This window comes from Phascolarctos cinereus, unplaced genomic scaffold (assembly GCF_003287225.1).
Source record: "Phascolarctos cinereus isolate Bilbo 61053 unplaced genomic scaffold, phaCin_HiC Scaffold_2;HRSCAF=192, whole genome shotgun sequence".
NCBI classification, from domain to species: domain Eukaryota; kingdom Metazoa; phylum Chordata; class Mammalia; order Diprotodontia; family Phascolarctidae; genus Phascolarctos; species Phascolarctos cinereus.
In genome coordinates, this window is record NW_027555625.1 from 32,607,250 (window position 1) to 32,624,475 (window position 17,226).

Here is a 17,226-nt window from a genome sequence, read left to right on the forward strand (position 1 = left end):
GGAGTCAGAAGGACCTGAGTTCAAATCCAGCCTCAGACACTTGACATTTATGAGCTATGTGACCCTGGGCAAGTAATTTAAACCCAATTGCCCCATCAAGAAAAAGCAAAAAAGTAAATAAATAAATAAATTGCATGCCAGAGAAATGGATGATTAATATTAATAATTGTCCATAACCAGAGAGCTATTTCCAGCAGAGTCAGAACATAGGAACTGATCATTTGATAATATCTGAATGTGGACATCATTGTTGTTTGTTGTTCAGGTGTTTTTTTCAGCCAATCCAATTCATCATGATGCCATTTGGGGTTTTCTTGGTGAAGATACTGGAGTAGTTCGCCATTTTCTTCTCCAGCTCATTTTACAGATAAAGAAACTGAGGAACACAGAGTTAAGTGACTTGCCCAGGGTCACATAGCTAGTAAGCATCAGAGGCCAGATCTGAACCCAGGAAGCTGAGTTTTCTTGCACCACCTAGCTGCCCAATGTGAACATTAGGGCTTAGGCTGTAGGTCTTCATACTGATGTGCTCCCTGGTAGTTTCACGAATGCAGATGGCAGATTCTGTATGGCATTGCAGAATGCCAGATTTGGAAGGAATCCTAGGATCATAGATTTAGAGACAGAAGAGACCTTGCAGGCCACAGAGTCTTACTCACTCATTTTGCAGGTAAGCAAACTGAATCCCAAAGATGTTTAGTGACTTGTCAAAGGTCACACAGGTAGTGTCTGAGAAAGGATTTGAACCTGGATTTCCCTGAGTCCACTGCACAACTGGAAAGCCAGAAGCAGGCTTTATCGTGAGTCTTCTGGGATGAAGGTTGGGTTATTTTGTCTGGCAAAATTCTTAAGTCTTTCTTCACGATGTTGTATTTATTGTGTAAATGGCTTGGTTCTGCTCACTCTACTCTGCATGAATTTATACAAATGTAGCAAAGGTTGACTGGGTCAAATGGGCCATTTCATGGAACATGTACCCAGAGCTCTTTGGAAACCTCCCAGAACTCCAAGGATATGTTATTTCAGGGCATATGCTCAATGGAATGCCCCCTTAAGGCCCACTCAGTTTTCTCCTGCCGAAGTCCTCCTAAATATCTCCAAATCTGTCCCTTTAATGTCATTTCTCAAATTTAATTTTTTCATTTAACCAACATTTATTTTTTTCTTCCTCTCATCCCTACCCCCTCCAATGGAAAAAGGGGGGGACACGTCCTTATAACAGATATATAGAATGAAGCAAAGCAAATTCCCGCATTGGCCAAAACATCCAATTATTTCTTATTAAACAATAACATTCCATCATAGTCATATCCCATCACTTGTTCAGCCATTCCCCAACTGATGGCCAACTCCTGCAGTTTCCAGGTCTTTGCTACAACCAAAAATGCTGCTAGGGAGAGTTTTTATACAAATTGGCTTCTTTTCCCTTTTTTGAGGGGGGGGCGCTCCTTGCGGGTATGGGTCTAGTAGTGGTGCGGCTGGGGATGCAGTTGAGGGAGTGATTTGAACCGTATAGTTCCAAATTGCTTTTCAGAATGGTTGGACCAATCACAGCTGTACCAACAAGGGCATCGATGTGCCTGGCTTCCCGCAGTCCCACCAACAACTGTCATTTTCCTTTGCTTGAATCTTTGCCAATCTGATGCTGAACCCCACCCCCACCCCCACCTCCCACCACCCCTTGACAGATTGGAAAACTGAATTCCGCCAAAGGCCCGAGGCTACACCAGCAAACGAAGAAAGCCGGCTTCAAGATCAGCGCTCCATCCCCTGAACCAGAACCCCTTCGCGTTCTCCCAGCTCTGGCGATCCGCCCCCGCCTGATTGACAGGACGCGAGCCCGCGAGGCGGCCTGCCTCGTAGCTAGGCAACGGGAAACACTGCGGTCAGCGCGCAGTTAGTTTCTTCTCTCTTCCAGGCGGATCCCGAGTCCCTCGACCGGCCAGGGCTCACGTTTTCCAGAGCAGAGACCTCCCCGCGCTCCGGAGGCTCGGTAAGCGGTGCAGGGGCGGCGAAGGCGTTGATAAAGTGCGCCCGGGCTGGAGGCAAGAGCGGGAGGGAGACTAAGGTGTGCTCTCCTTGCTGTGTGACCCTCTCTGGACCCTAAGACTCAACCAGCCTGGCCTGTTTGCTTTTCCGCTGCTCAAAAGTCCGTCTCCTGCCCGTGTGCTTTCCCCTAGGCCTTGAACACACTTTGTGTAGTGGGCTGGATTTAAAATACGGAAGATCTGGGTTCAAATCCTGTCTCTGACGTTTGCTAGCTTTGAGACCTCGGGAAAGCTGCTGCACCTCTCTACCTCAGTTTCCCCATCTGTAAAATGAGAAGGCATGGACTAGTCAGCCTCTAAGGTCTGTTCTACTCTATGGTCCTTTTACTTCCTTTTCTTAGAATCTTCATTCAAGGCTCATTTCACGCATCGGAGCTCACTTGAACCCTTTCCTGAGGTCTTGATGTTATGTCCTACAAATAATGTGACATTTACACAGATCTCATGTAACAACTCTATTGGGAGGTAGATAGCGACATCTCCATTTTACTAGTGGTAAAACTGAGATCCAAAGAGGTTATTTGGTTTGTCCACAGTCACACAGGTTAGTAAATGTCAGAGGTCTTGAAGAGAAGTCTAGACTTCAAGTCCTGATTTTATCCACCAGGCCATAGTGGAGTTCCTACAAATCCTTTGCAACTACATGAGGGTGGATGGGGTGGGGGTGGGGGTGGGGAATGCCACAGGTGGAGCTCCAGCTTGGAATCAGAAATCCAGCCTCAGACACTTCCTAGCTATATGACCCAGGGCCAGTCACTTAATCTTTGTCTGCCTCAGTTTCCTCAATTGTAAAATAGGGATAGTAATAGCATCTACCTTCTAGGGTTATTCTCAGGTTTTTAGATAATATCTACAAAGTGCTTTGCAACCATAAGGCTCTATCTGAATGCTAACCACAATAATTATAATAATAATTATTATTATTCCACTCTCCCCAGGAGGACGTAAGCTTCTCCAGGCCAATCACTGCTTTTCCATTTGTCTGTATGTCCCTGTGCTTAGCAGAGTGCCTTGCTATTAGTAGATGCTTGATAAATACTAGCTGAGTTGTTGAATTGACTTGAAGTGAATTGAACCGAATCTTTAACAATGAGGTGGTCATTCAAGAATCAGAATTGTGAATAGTAAGAACTAGAAGGAACCTTAGTGATGATCCCGTTCAAACCACCTGTCCTCCTCCATTTTACAGATGAGGAAGCCTGAGTCCCAGAGAGGAAAAGCAAGGCCACACGGCCATGACTGGAGCCCAGGTTTCCTGATTCCAAATCCTGGACTTACTCCATTCTTTGAGATCTCTTACCACTCAAACAGTATGACATGAGAGCCAGGGAATTGTTTCCATATCTGGGAGTCAGTCTATGCTCTGGACTTTTTGTGAGCAAGGGTTTAGGAAGCACTAAGGGAAAGTTCCTCTTGGCTTTGCTTGAACATGTTTTCTGTCCTCTCCCAGGTCACAATGTCCAGAAACAACCTCCCCTTTGATCTGTTGCGACCCCAACCTAACGAAAAAGCGGAAGACTCCAGTGACCTGCAAGAGTCAGGAGCGTCTTCAGTGACTTCCAGCGTTGGGAGCTTCAGCTTCCAGAAAAGGCTGAACTTCGTGGGCCCCAAAGACCCATCTGTACAGTCTAAAGTCCTGTCCTTTGTATACAATACAAAAGCCCAAGACCGGACTCGAAAACGCCAGCAGCCGATAAAGCTCGAACCTCTGGTATGTTTTGTTACGCGTCAGTTTCCTTCCTTGTAGTTTTCCTGGAGTCTCTATGGGCTCTAGAGCCTCTGAGCCCATGGGTGGAAGGACTCCAATTTGGAGCATTAAAGTCATTTCAGGATACAGCTTCCTCAGAGCAGGGAGGGAAAACCAAGACTTCTTTTCTGGTAGGCAAGAAGCCTCTAGTGGATATATGAATGATAAAAGCTCATTGAGGAATGTCTAACTCAGCTATGGAACAGAGAGGAAAGCATGACTCTTTCAGACGTTAAAGCACCATTCGGTTTGCTGGCCCCCTCCTTCACTGCAACTCCAAGTATTAATGAGCACGAATAGGTCCTCTGGGGCAGCTGGGAGACACAGTGGATAGAGCACCAGGGCTGGAGTCTGGAAGACTCATCTCATTGTTACTACTGTTCAGTCATTTCAATCTTGCTTGGCAAAGATACTAGAGTGGTTTGTCATTTCCTTCTCCAGTTCATATTACAGATGAGGAAATAGAGGTAAATAGGGTTGTGATTTGCCCAGGATGACACAGTTACTAAGTGTCTGGGGCCACATTTGAACTCAGGAAGATGAGACTTCTTGACTTGAGGCCTGGAATTCTATCCACTGGACTGCCTAGCTGCCCCAAGACTCACCTTCCTGAGTTCAAATCTGGCCTCAGACACTAGCTGTATAACTCCTGGGCAAGTCATTTAACCCTGTGTGCCTCAGTTTCCTCATCTGTAAAATGAGCTGGAGGAGGAAATGACAAACCAGTCTAGTATCTTTGCCAAGAAAACCCTCCAAAAGAGGTCACAAAGAGTCAGACACTACTGAAAAAATGATTGAACAATGAGTTCTGTGAGTACTAATCCGATGTCTCCTCTGGTGGGGGCTGGAGGCAGGTGACCCAGGTTTCTGGCACACAACACTAAAAAAGGCTTTCAGCACAATGCCAGCAACAGGCTGTTTGCTTTCCAAGGATCAGCCTGGCGAGGTCACGAAACACTCCTCACCAGAAGGCTGGCCCTCCTGGGTGAATTCTTGGTCTGTGCCAAATCGTGAAGCTACTGGCAGCCTTAGAAGTAGCTTTCAGCTCTACACCTAGATCCTACGACCACAACCTTCAATCTACACAACCCTTTACAGTTTTTTTAGAGTGCTTTCATGTATAATAAGAACAGCGAATTATAATGTGTAATTATAACATTATACACTAAAATATCATAGAGTATCATAACATGCCACACTATATTGCAATATATTAATATTATGCAAATAGTAATATTTCACATTATACCAACATACAATGATACACATAATTTTCTTATTAATAAATTGGTGGATATTAAAACGCTGATGTAAAATTAATATGTTGGTATATTAAAGCTTAAAACTGCATTAACTTTTAAGATACACTAAATTAAAATGGTAATGATACACATTTATATTTCATTTTAAAGTTTACAAAGCTTCTTCCTCATAACAACCCCATGAGAAAGAAGTTAGGGACTGGAACTGTAATTTTGGTCATATGGCTAACTTTCAGGGCAGCCGATCAATAGCATTTATTAATTTATTAATTATTTATTAATTAGCTACTGTGTGCCAGGCACTGTGTTAAGCATTGAACACTCTCTCTACCAAAGTAGATCAGCACCTTTGAGCCTCAAACAGTATTCTAGGATCTGTGATGCTGAGCCAGTGACTTGCCCAAGGTCACATAGCTACTATGTATCAGAGGTAGGATTTGCAAGCCAAGTCTTGCTGGCTCTGAGGCTGGCCCTCTAACCACTACTCCCAAGATGCCTCTACAAGACAGTTAAGATAATTATCAGTTTCAGTTAGGTGGGGGAAGTAGGTAGAATGTTGGAGCTAGAAATAGACCTGAGAATTTGGCCTCAGACACTTACTAGCTGTGTGACCTTGGGTAAGCCACTTAACCTCTGTCTACCTCAGTTTCTTCATCTGTAAAATGGGACTTAATAATACCATCTACTTCACAAAGTCATTCTTAAGATCAAATGAGATAATATGTTTAAGAGATTTGCAAATTTCAACTAAATAACGTATATGACGTGTTATATAAATTATTGCTATTTTACAGATGGGGAAACTGAGACACAGAGCAGCTACATAGCTTTCCCAAAATCACACAGATATTAACTGTCAGAAATGAGATCTACAGTTAGGTCTTCTGACTCTAGGACCAATGTACTTTTCACAATATTCTCCTGTCTTTATGGTACCTCAGTGTCCTGGAAATTTAATTCACATGCTTAATGTACTTCCAAAAAGTAACTTATGAGCTTCAACAATTTGAGCTGAGTACAGACAAGCAGTGAAAGTATCATCTGCCTCAATGGCAACATGTCATTATGGAATTCCAGCTACCGTCATGGAAGGACCTGGATGAGATGTCCCCCCCTCCCCGTTGGGTAGTATTTGAAAATTACCACCTATGCTTACATATTTCTGCTGTCAGCTGAGCTGTTGCTGACTGCCACACGTTTGAATGTAATGAGTGCAACTCACCATACCAAAAATAAACAAATACCAAAGTGTCACAGAGAGCAGAATTTCCTGGCCTTGTCAACGTGTACTCTTAGAATAATAATAATAAAGATGCCTCTTATAGTGTCCCTTTCCTTATTGTGCCCTGGCAGTTGTATGCTTTATTTCTTGTTGTAGTTCAATCATGTCCAACTCTTGGTGACCCCATTTGGGGTTTTCTTGGCAAAGATACTGGAGTGATTTGCCACTTTTGACTCATTTTATAGATAAGGAAACGGAGGCAAACAGGGTGAGGTGACTTGCCCAGGGTCACACAACTAGTAAGTGTCTGAGACCAAATTTGAACTCAGATACTGTCATTCTTTGAGATGGACCTCTTAAAATATAACCTAGTTGATAACTCCCAGCACTACTCTAGGCAAACTTGATTGCTCGCCATTTCCTGAGTATGTCCCAAACTTTCCTCCCATGGTGCTTTTGCTCATGCTGTATCCTACACCATTTCCCCCAGTTGACACAGTTGTCTGTACTTCAAGACCCAATTCAAGTGTAAATTCCTTCATAGAATCTTCCCTGATTCCCTTTTCTGGAAGTAATTTCTCCTTCATATGATCTTATTGCACTCTTATACTTCTCTTATTCATTTAATCACATCCTGGGGCAGTGGCAGTATGGTGCAGTGGTTAGCGAGTTGGCCTTGGTCCCCAGTGTTTTCTTCCACTCACTCTTCCCACAGATAGACTTGAATTTCTGGCTTCTTTGCAGAGAAGAAGCTGGACTCATCTTTTGCAAATACTTAAAATCAGAAGCCTAGATCTTAAGAGCACTGCCTCTGCTTGGGTGTATAATTTTTCCCTCACCTGTCTCATCCTGGTTTTCCTGTCAGTGGGTCACCCAGTATAGATTTAGCCTTTTAAAACTCCTCAGAAGAGCTCAGATCCCACATCCAGGCTCATTTTCCTGCACCAGGGTTTGGGAGACTTCAGTGGTAATGTAGAAAAATATCTACATGATGATCTGCTTTCTTGGGGACAAGGGGAAGATAACAAAACATTTATTAAGTACCTATGATGTATCAGGCACTGTGCTGTTTTACAGAGATGAATCTCTTTTGATCCACAACTCTGAGATAGGTGCTATTGTTATCCTTATTTTGCAATTGAGGAAACTAAGGCAGAGGTTAAATGACTGACTTGCCCAGGGTCACACAGTTGTGGTATAGTGCAAAGCTGTTGTACTCACTGCCCATGCAGCCGGTAAAACTGAGTGCAGATTACATTCCAGGACCAGATTAAACTCCCGAATCAGAGTTAAATGTGATTGAACAATGGTTAACAAAATCAATAAAAATACAGATAGAACACAGATAACGTCCAGGGCTTAGCACAATGCCTGGCGCGTAGTAGATGTTTTAAAGATGTTTAGTGGGAGGCAGCTAGGTGGCACAGTGGATAGTGCCAGGCCTGAAGTCAGAAAGACTCATCTTCCTGAACTGAAATCCAAACTGAGACACTTACAAGCTGGGTGACCCTGGCCAATTCACTTAACCCTGCTTACCTCAGTTTCCTCATCTGTAAAATGAGTTGGAGAAGGAAAGGCAAACCACTCCAGTACCTTTGCCAAGAAAACTCCAAATGAGATCACCAAGAGTCTGAAACTACTGAACAAATATTGTTTGATTGATATTAATTTTTTGGTTTTCTAAGTCAACATGTAGTCTACAGAAATTTGTTTCTATTTGAGTTTGATACCACTGGTATAACAGAGAGTTAGCTTTGGAGCTGAGAAAACTTGGATTTGAATCCTACCTTTGATGCACATTGCAAGCCACTTAACTCCTTAGTGCTCTAGGCCACTCTCTGAGACTAGTAGCTACCAGTAAGGTATTGACCCGAATTGGTAGAGGGAGCTCTTGGTTGAGAATTCTGAGGCTCTGCCAATGAAATCACCAAACAAGTCCCTATTTCTGCTCTCCCTGACATAGTAGAAAGAATGCTGAAGATGGGATCTAAGGACAGGGTTGGGATCTCAGCGTTGCTACTTCTCCCCCGTGTGACTTTAGTTAAGTTTCACTTCTTTGGGCCTCAGTTTCCTGGTTTGGACTAGCTGACCTCTAAGGTCCCTTCCAGCTGAGGTCTGTGGTTCTTTGACCACCTCCTAGAATCCCCAGCTTCGTTCAAGTTTCAGTGAAAACATAGCTGCCCACATGAAGCCTTTCCTGATGGCCCCAACTGCCCTATGTCATAAATAATAAATGCCATAACCAAAATAGCACAGTTCCCAATTGCATTTACATTTTTCTGGGTCACATACAGTTCAATTCCACCAGCATTCTGCTAAATGTCTCTGCTGTGAAAATCACAGTGCAAGATGCTAGGGATGCCAGAATGAAAATCTACCTTCTGCAGACTGACTAAATAGCATCTTACACATATGTGTGTTACACTTTTTCAAATGTATGAAGAGGCTGTTGTGATTAATAAAATACGAGTTCACTTAAAGCATTACTGAATTCTAGCTCTTTAGTCATTACTGTATTTTCTCAATCAGTAGATATTCATAATGCAACCATTATGTGGGGGCCCGTGAAATGAGTTAGTGTCAAAAGAGGTTTAAACCCTTTAAAAGGTTGGGGCCCACTATACCAGGCAATAAGATCACGGAAGATTTTTCAGCAGGCGAATGATCTGGTTAGAACTTTTACTGGATGGCAAAGGCTTTGAAGGTAGGAATTGTTCCTTATTTATTTTGTAATCTTTCCCTAAAGTCTGTCAAGGTGTATAGGTTTGGAAAGAAAGAAGGAAAGAAGGAAAGAAGGAAGGAAGGAAGGAAGGAAGGAAGGAAGGAAGGAAGGAAGGAAGGAAGGAAGGAAGGAAGGAAGGAAGGAAGGAAGGAAGGAAGGAAGGAAGGAAAGGAGGAAGAAAAGAAGGAAAGATGGAAGGAAGGAAAGGAACCCTTTAGGTGCTTTTCTTGGCTAAGTCTTACTATCAGGCTTTCCTCTTAAAATTCCCTCTGACCTCTTCATTACAATAGCATAGTGTTATTCAATCAACAAATCAATCAATAGATATTTATTAAACACCTACCATGTGCCAGGCACTGTGTTAAATGCTAGGGATGCAAAGAGAGGCAAAAGATAGCCCTACCCTCAAGGAGCTATAATGGAGGAGACAATATGTACGCCAAGAGAAAAGAGAATGTAAGAAAAAAAATTATATCAAAAATAGTATCAGATGTTGTACAGAGGTTTGAAGAAAAAAATCCTGATGAAAGCGTATTGGGCTGGGCACTTGGGAAATTCACTGATTGTCTTGCTGCTCCTCTCATGCAGTACTCCAATAAGATAGTCAAGTCAAGTTAACAAGTATTTATTAATGCCTGCTATGTGCCAGGCATTGTGCTAAATTCTGGAAATACAAATGCAAGCAGAAAAACGATCCCTGCCTTCCAGAAGCTTACATTGTAGTGGAGAAAGATAACACATAAAAGAGTCTGAAAAGTTGGGGGCAGAGGAAGTCCTGTGGAGAGTTAGCTGTGTATTATGGTTGTCCTGGTGTCTTCCTTAAAAATGGAGGTTCTGGAAGGATCCAGCAAATCAGAAAGTGAGGCCTCAGGAATGGAGAGTGCTTCCAATGTGAGAAGAGTACAGGGGGTGGAGGGGGCTTCCAGAGTGAAGGGGTTTCTATGGCCTGGTAGGCAGCATCCTACTGAGGTAAGTCACCTGGGCAGTGTGGGGAGGGATGAAGATAACACATGTAGAGTGCTTAGCAAAACCTTCAAGTGCTATATAAATGCTTCAATCATACTGAATGAATGCCTGGAATGTGCTGCTGCCTCACATTTCCTTCAAAGAATTGCTTGTTTGCTTTCTCAGCTGAAGCCCTATTTTCTCTGTGAAGTCTTTCCTGACTCCAAGCTCCTGATGCCTCCTCTCCCAAAGTTACCTTGTACTCATTTCATATGTGTTTATGTATCCCACCCCATGTTAAGAACTCTTCCTATAGAAAAATAGTATAAGACTTGGAATTAGACAAATTAGTTTTTGATAGGTTAGTATTTTTTTTAATATATTTACTATGTGTCACCCTGGGCAAGTCATTCTACCTCTCTGAGACTTGGTTTCTTTATCTGTAAAATGAGGTTGGAAAGTCCTTTCCAGCTCCAAATCTTGTGCACTTATGGTAGGATTGGAAGACGTGAAAATGGGAGTAGTTGTCGGTAAATGAGGGCGTGTTGTTTGTTCTATTATGGCATATCTCTTCATTTAGCAGCAGCTAGTGTTATAGAGGTGGGATGGGACAGTGCAAAGAGCTCTTGACTCAGAGCCAGTAGACCCTGGATTACAGTCCTGTTTCTGATATTTACCAGATATGTGACTATGGATAGACTATTACTTAACCTTTCTGAGCTCTGTGTCTCTGTAAACAGGAGATGATAATATTTATACGACCTACCTTGGGGTTGTGAGGAGGGCACTTTGTAAAAATGCAAGACATTGTAGAAACAGGAACTATGATGCATTTCTGCTAGTGTAGGTCATCCGAAGCACAAATGAGATGGAGTGTAGGAATAACAGGATGCAAAATAATGAATTCAGGACAGGATGCCTGGAGTACCATGTGGTGGCAAGAAAACAGGCCAGAAGAACTATGGTCTTTCCAAAAGAGCTCAGGACCTTGAAATCAGACATGGTTCTTCAGAAAAATGGGGCAAAAAGGAACAGACTTATGCAGCAGATAATAAATGCAAAACTTTTTTTTTCCTTCAAAGCCTGTGCTGAAAGTCTACCAGGATCACATGCAGCCAGAATATATATATGCACAGAACCGAGCAAAATTGTTAAGTTCTGGATTTCTCCAACCTGCACCAAAACCTTTTGAGAGAAGATGGTCCAGTGAATTATTTGCCCCAGGGGTTTCATCAGAAGTGAAAAAAAAGCAGGTACTCTAGTAACATTTAATTAATTGTAGCCTCATTTGGAGATACAAGTTTTTACTCAGAAAAACAGAAATATTTCTATAAAAGGTAATTTGTCCAGAAAAGGAATACCTTCAGCTATAATTGCTTAAAGAAAAATACAGTTGAAAAGGAAAAAGATATTCAGCCTTCTATATAATTTATTTAGGTGCTTTTAAAGTATTTATCAATGTGTATATTTCTAATCTTTCATGTTTAGACTTTTGAAATATTTTTTCTGTTTGGTATTGAAAGTATTTATGTCATATTATTTTGATGGTAATGATAATGCTAATTTATGTCAAATTAGCATTATCATTACCATCAAAATAATATGACTTAAGGCACCTTCATGAAGGAGGTTGTAACAAAGGTTGAAGTTCAAGAAGAGAACCTGAAAGGAAATCTCTAGCCAAGTGCCAAATGGCTCTGATAAAGGCTATGATCTGTTCAGCATTTCTAGAGGTGACTTGAATGAAGGCACACATGGTATTGCTTATTGAATATTCAGCTTCTGGATAACATGAAGTTGGAACACAGTGACAAGTCTGGGATCCGAAAAGATCTTGACAAGCTAGGTAGGCAGTGGATTATAGTGAAAAACTTGCTGAATCTGGCATCAGAGAACCTGTATTTGCATGACCTTCAGAAAGTCATTTCTTGTCAGAGCTTCTATTTTCTCCATCTATAAACTGAAGGGTACCCTTGATGTAATAGGGAATTTTAGAAGATGGGTGTATTTGGGGGTAGGGGGAGAAGATAGTATAATATTTACCATGTAGACCACAGTCCATTGAAACCTGCTTCTCCTTTGTGACTCACTTTGCCCCTCCTGAAATGATGAAAGGAGGAAGAGGCAGGGGGCTCACTCATTGATCACTTCCACCAATACCTAGCTCTGTGATCCTACCAACCTAAGAATGAAGTAAATCTGAGAAGAAATTTAACAGAGATCAATGTAAACTTGTGTAGATGGGTTAAAAAATCAATTGTACAAGTACTTTAGTAGAAATACTTGGTTAGGCAACAATCTTAGTCAATAAGATTTAGGGGGGTTAATGGGAGCTCAATATGAGACAACAATGTGACATAGAAACCAAACCAAACAAACAAAAAAAGCCAGTGCAGCCTTAGGCTGTATTGTGAGAGAGGGGATGTGTAGATTGGGGTCTGGCAAGAGTCCATCATATTTTGTACTGTACTGAAGTACTAGGTGCACAGTTCTGAGCATCATATCTTAGGAAGGACATTGATTTAAAAAAAAAAAAGCCAAAGAGCAATAGAGGAATACCTATTGTTTCCAGATATTCCTGTGATTAAAAAAAAATTATGGTCTTGCGTTACATAAAAGCTGACATTCTAAATATGCCTTGGCTTAGGTAAGACTTTTGCCTGTCGAAGGAATCTCTCCTTCCCCTCCTAAACAACAGCGGATCACTAGCGGGAGAACAATATTCCAAAAACAAATTTCTGCGACTTACCCTTCATTAATTTTCCAAGACCGAGAAGACGTCATTAAAGCTAACATTAAAGACCCTTTGCAAATTATCAAAATAATATGTGAGAATAAACACCTTGGGTTCCTGTATATGATCCCAGAAGCACCAACGTCATCCATTGAATATGATCCCTATAATCTGAGGTGAGTTATTAGCCTGGAAAACAAATCTCACAGATGATGTGCAGTTGCTGATTGGCAGTGATTTATTTTAAGACTTCATGATAACTGTCTCAAATCTATGCTAATTTTTGGTGATCACCCAGTAATGCATGCATTCTACTAGCACATTATTTACTTTTCCTTAGGTTATTTTTCTATTAATTATTCAATGCAAAATGACAAATAATTCACTATTGGTTATCTAAATAGTATTTTTTAATATACTTGGTCATGATAAATATAGTTAGTTCTGTGCTATGAATAGCACTTTTTGTTTTTTTGTTTTTCAGAATCTACAATTGTTGACAGATAGGATTAGGGATAGAATTTGTAATTTCATTGGTACAGGGCACTCTTAGGGGAGGGATCTTCCTCTACCAATGCAGGACAACAATTTCTCTACAATTTATAATCGTATAGAGCTGCCAAGAACACTGAGAAATCAAATGATTTTCTTAAGGTCATAGAGCCAGTATATGTGAAAGGCAAGATGCAAATCCAGGTCTTCTTGGCTTTGAGACTGGCCATCTTGCCACTATACCACACTGCCTCTGCAATATGGAAAGAGAAATAATATGTAAGAAGTATAGAGGATAATCTGGTTTATTTTCACATGGCATTTCAGCTTCTGTTGTGTAACTTGGGCACAAAGTAAGAACAAAAGGTGAGCTTTAGGACTCATTTCTTTGTGACTAATCCTTTATGAGAGATGATGTAGCATGGTGGAGAGAGAGCCACCCTTAAAACTGCAAAGAGCTGGGTTCAAATTTCACCTTTGATGTATACTGTGGGACCCTGGTCAAGCCACTTAAGAAGACAAGTTCTTAATTTGGAGTTGATGAATTTTTTAAAAATTCCAATAATTATTTTAATATAATTGATTTCTTTTATAATCCTATGTATTTTGTTCTATGTATTTAGAATCATTATTCAAAGGAAGGAATTGTGGGTCTGACCTAGCTGCCAAACAGGTTCATGATACGATCCAGTTTCTAATTTAACGATCTAATTTAAGATGATAAGTTGCAGAAGAGATGCTGATCTGTATTGGTAGATGGACTTTTCTTGCCTGGGAATTCCCTTCATTAATAAAATCATAGATACAGTTTATACACCCAATATTATATGTACTCTGAGCAATAAAAGGAGAATTTAGTCTCATAACATTTGTTCTGTAAATTGTTGTTCAGTCATTTTTCAGTCATGTCTGATTCTTTGTGACCCCGTTAGGAGTTTTCTTGGCAAAGTTGGTGGAGTCATTTGCCATTTCCTTCTCTAGCTCATTTTATAGATGAGTAAACTGAGGCAAACAGGGTGAAGTGACTTGCCCAGGGTCACACAGCTAATAAGTGTCTGAGGTTGGATTTGAACTCAGGAGAAGATGTGTCTTCTTGACTTAGACCCAGCACTCTATCCACTGCACCCCATAGATACTGTAGCACTATTTCATTCCTTCTTTGGAGCTTATGAAATGGTCAGGTGACAATACTCTGAGAATTTCAAATTAGGAGGAAATCAGAGTCCTTGGTATCAGAATGAAGTTGGGTGACAGCTGGGGAAAATGGAAGGCCTTGAATTTCAAGACTTGATTTAATCACTCAACCAGCATTTATTAAGCACCTGCTGTATACCAGGCACTGTGATAAGCCAAATTGTTATGTTCTGCTCTTCATATACAAAGCTGATGGGGAGTTGGTGGAACCCAAAGGTGAGAATGCTTGTTGACTGATTGAAAATAGGCAAAAGTGATTGCAAACCCCATTTACAAACAGTGAGGAAATTTGGGTAAATAACTTCCATGTCTTGAAGTAATATCCTATCTTCCTCTTAAGTATAGCTACTTACCCAAAGCCATCAGTCCAACCAAGTGTCTATGTCCTGGGAATTACAAGCTTACCCTGGCAGTCTGCATGTGCCCAAATGGGTAGACATGCTGAGTAAATGCTATCCTCTGTAGGGGCCCCCAAGGGCTTCCTGTCTGTCTTGTCTAGTGCTAATTTGTAGTCAATGAGTATTTGAGTTTATGGATAGATCTTAAGGAGGAAGTGTGATACAATGGAAAAGACTACTGAAGTGGGTATCATCCAACCTGAGTTCAAGTCCCAGCTCCGTCACCCACTCCCTGGAGACTTTGGGCAAGTCACTGACCCTTTCTGAGCCTCACTTTCCACCTCTGTAAAGTGAGAGGTTTGGGTTAGGTGACTTCTAAAGTCATCTCCAGCTCTAGCAACATGATTCTATAAACCAAGCTCTGAGCCCCCATTGTCTGGAAAAGACTGCTGTTTTTGAGCTTGCTCTATTTCAGAGTAGAAGTCATGTAACCTTGGCATAATGGCCCTGCATTTCTTTTTTTTTTTTTTTGATGTTAACATATGGTTTTCTAAATTTTTTGGGGGGGGAGTTATTTTATTTTATTTATTTATTTTTTTTTTAAGAACACTAGTATAGAGAAACAGCGTCGTAAGGTTGAGATTTTCTCAGCAGTTGCTAACATTCCTCGTATTCTTTTTTTTTCCATTTTGTAATTTTTATTTTTTTTTATTTTTTTTCCACATGCTTTTGAGTTGAAAATTTTTTCTCCCTTTTTCTCCCCCCCCCACCCTCCCCAACACGGCACACAATCTGACATAGGCTTTACATTTACATACCCATTAAACATATTTTCACATTAGTGAAGTTGTAAGTAAAAATTAAAACCAATAGGAAGAACTATCAGAAAGATGAAACAAAACTCAACTGAAGGTAAAAATAAGTGAGAGCGATTCGACTTCCATAGTTCTTTCTTTGCATGTGGACAGCATTTTCCATCCCGAGGCCTCTGGAGATGTTTTAGATCCTCGTAATGCTGAGAAGGGTTCAGTTTAACATTCTTAGTCATTGTATAACGTGGCTGTTATTGTGTACAAAGTCCTCTTGGCTCTGCTCACTTCACTCAGCATCAGACCATATAAGTCTTCCCAGGTTTTTCTGAATTCAGCCTGTTCATCATTTCTTATAGCACAATAGTATTCCATTACATTCATATTCCACAACTTGCTCAGCCATTCCCCAATTGATGGGCATCCTCTCAATTTCCAATTCTTTGAATGGCCCTGCATTTCTACAGAAGCATATGTGCATGCTTGGGTACGACACACTGCACTTACTCAGCATACAGTAAATGAGCAAATAAACAGTACGTAATAACTAGGGAGCAAGGCATAATAACATGACAAAGTCTTGCAACTGTCTGAGAGCCAGCTGCTCGTGCATGCCCCAGAGAACGTAGGAATACTGTGGATCCAAGCATTTTTGAGTTTGCTTAGCGCTCTACTGCAACCTGCCTTTGAGTGGACAAAGGATTGCCATTTGACATTGCCTCCGTAGGGAAAAGGACCGAAATTCCAGAGGAACTCTGATCCTGAGTCTTATGGCAGACGAGACACACTCAATGTCTGGGTGGACTCAGGAGAAAACTGAATGTAACATAGTAGAGAATGTTGCCTCTCCTGGGTGTGCTGTCCTGGCAGAGACCTGGGACCTCAACTGCCCATAGCTAGCTCATCACAGAACAGAGCCAGTGAATTCCGCCACCAGCCCCAGAAAGTGGTCATGCTGCCATCCCAGGGTCTGGCATCCCTTTCCCTCTCCACTTGACCTTCCACACAATGTTCTCCTCCAGCAAATGGACCTGTCAGCTCATTTCCTGTTGCCCCAAATTAATAGATTCTCTTAGCAACAAACTATCCCAGTTTACTTACCTGAGTTTTTTATGCTGGTTCTTCTAACATGCCCCAGGAAGTTTCAAGCTTTGTTTCCCTTTTCTGCTAATTCAGCTTCCCAGTGGCTGCCTTATCAATCAGTCAATCAAACAGCTCTACTGTGTGCCAGGTACTGTGCTAGGCTCTGGGGATGAAAAGGGGAAAAAATGAAATCCCTTGTCTCAAGAAGCTTGCAAATTGAAAATTAGAAGTGAGATAATTTACATTAAATGCTTTGGAAACCTTATAGCACTATCTAAATGCGAGCTATTATTATTAGACTGCTATGTGGCATAATAGGGAGATTGGAGTCAGGAAGATCTGCATTTGAATCCTGCTCATGACACTACCAGTTTGACCTTGGATAAGTCACTTCTTTCTCAGACTCAGTTTCCTCATACCCCAAATGGGTTAGAGAGCACTTATGTGACAGGACTGCTAAAGGATTGAATGAGATAATATATAAAGCGCTTTGCAACCTTAAAGCTATTTGATAAATGTTAACTCATAATTGTCAGTTTGTCAGAGACATAATGATAATAGCTAGGGTTTGCTTTAAGGGTTTGCAAAGTTCTTTACAAACATTATCTTGTTTTATCCTCATAATTACCC

The 17,226-nt window shown here is 41.2% G+C and overlaps 1 protein-coding gene across 1 annotated transcript in view; it reads left to right on the plus strand.

Moving 5' to 3' along the window:
* Positions 1 to 1,457: 1,457 nt before the first annotated feature.
* DNAH6 (dynein axonemal heavy chain 6) overlaps positions 1,458 to 17,226 on the plus strand; it is a 250,339-nt gene continuing 234,570 nt past the window's right edge. Inside the window, exons 1-6 of the mRNA XM_078149111.1 lie at positions 1,458 to 1,472; positions 1,689 to 1,859; positions 1,919 to 2,068; positions 3,499 to 3,759; positions 11,029 to 11,199; positions 12,594 to 12,856. Of these exons, the coding sequence (XP_078005237.1) occupies positions 1,458 to 1,472; positions 1,689 to 1,859; positions 1,919 to 2,068; positions 3,499 to 3,759; positions 11,029 to 11,199; positions 12,594 to 12,856 (1,031 nt within the window). The remainder of the gene's footprint in view (positions 1,473 to 1,688; positions 1,860 to 1,918; positions 2,069 to 3,498; positions 3,760 to 11,028; positions 11,200 to 12,593; positions 12,857 to 17,226) is intronic.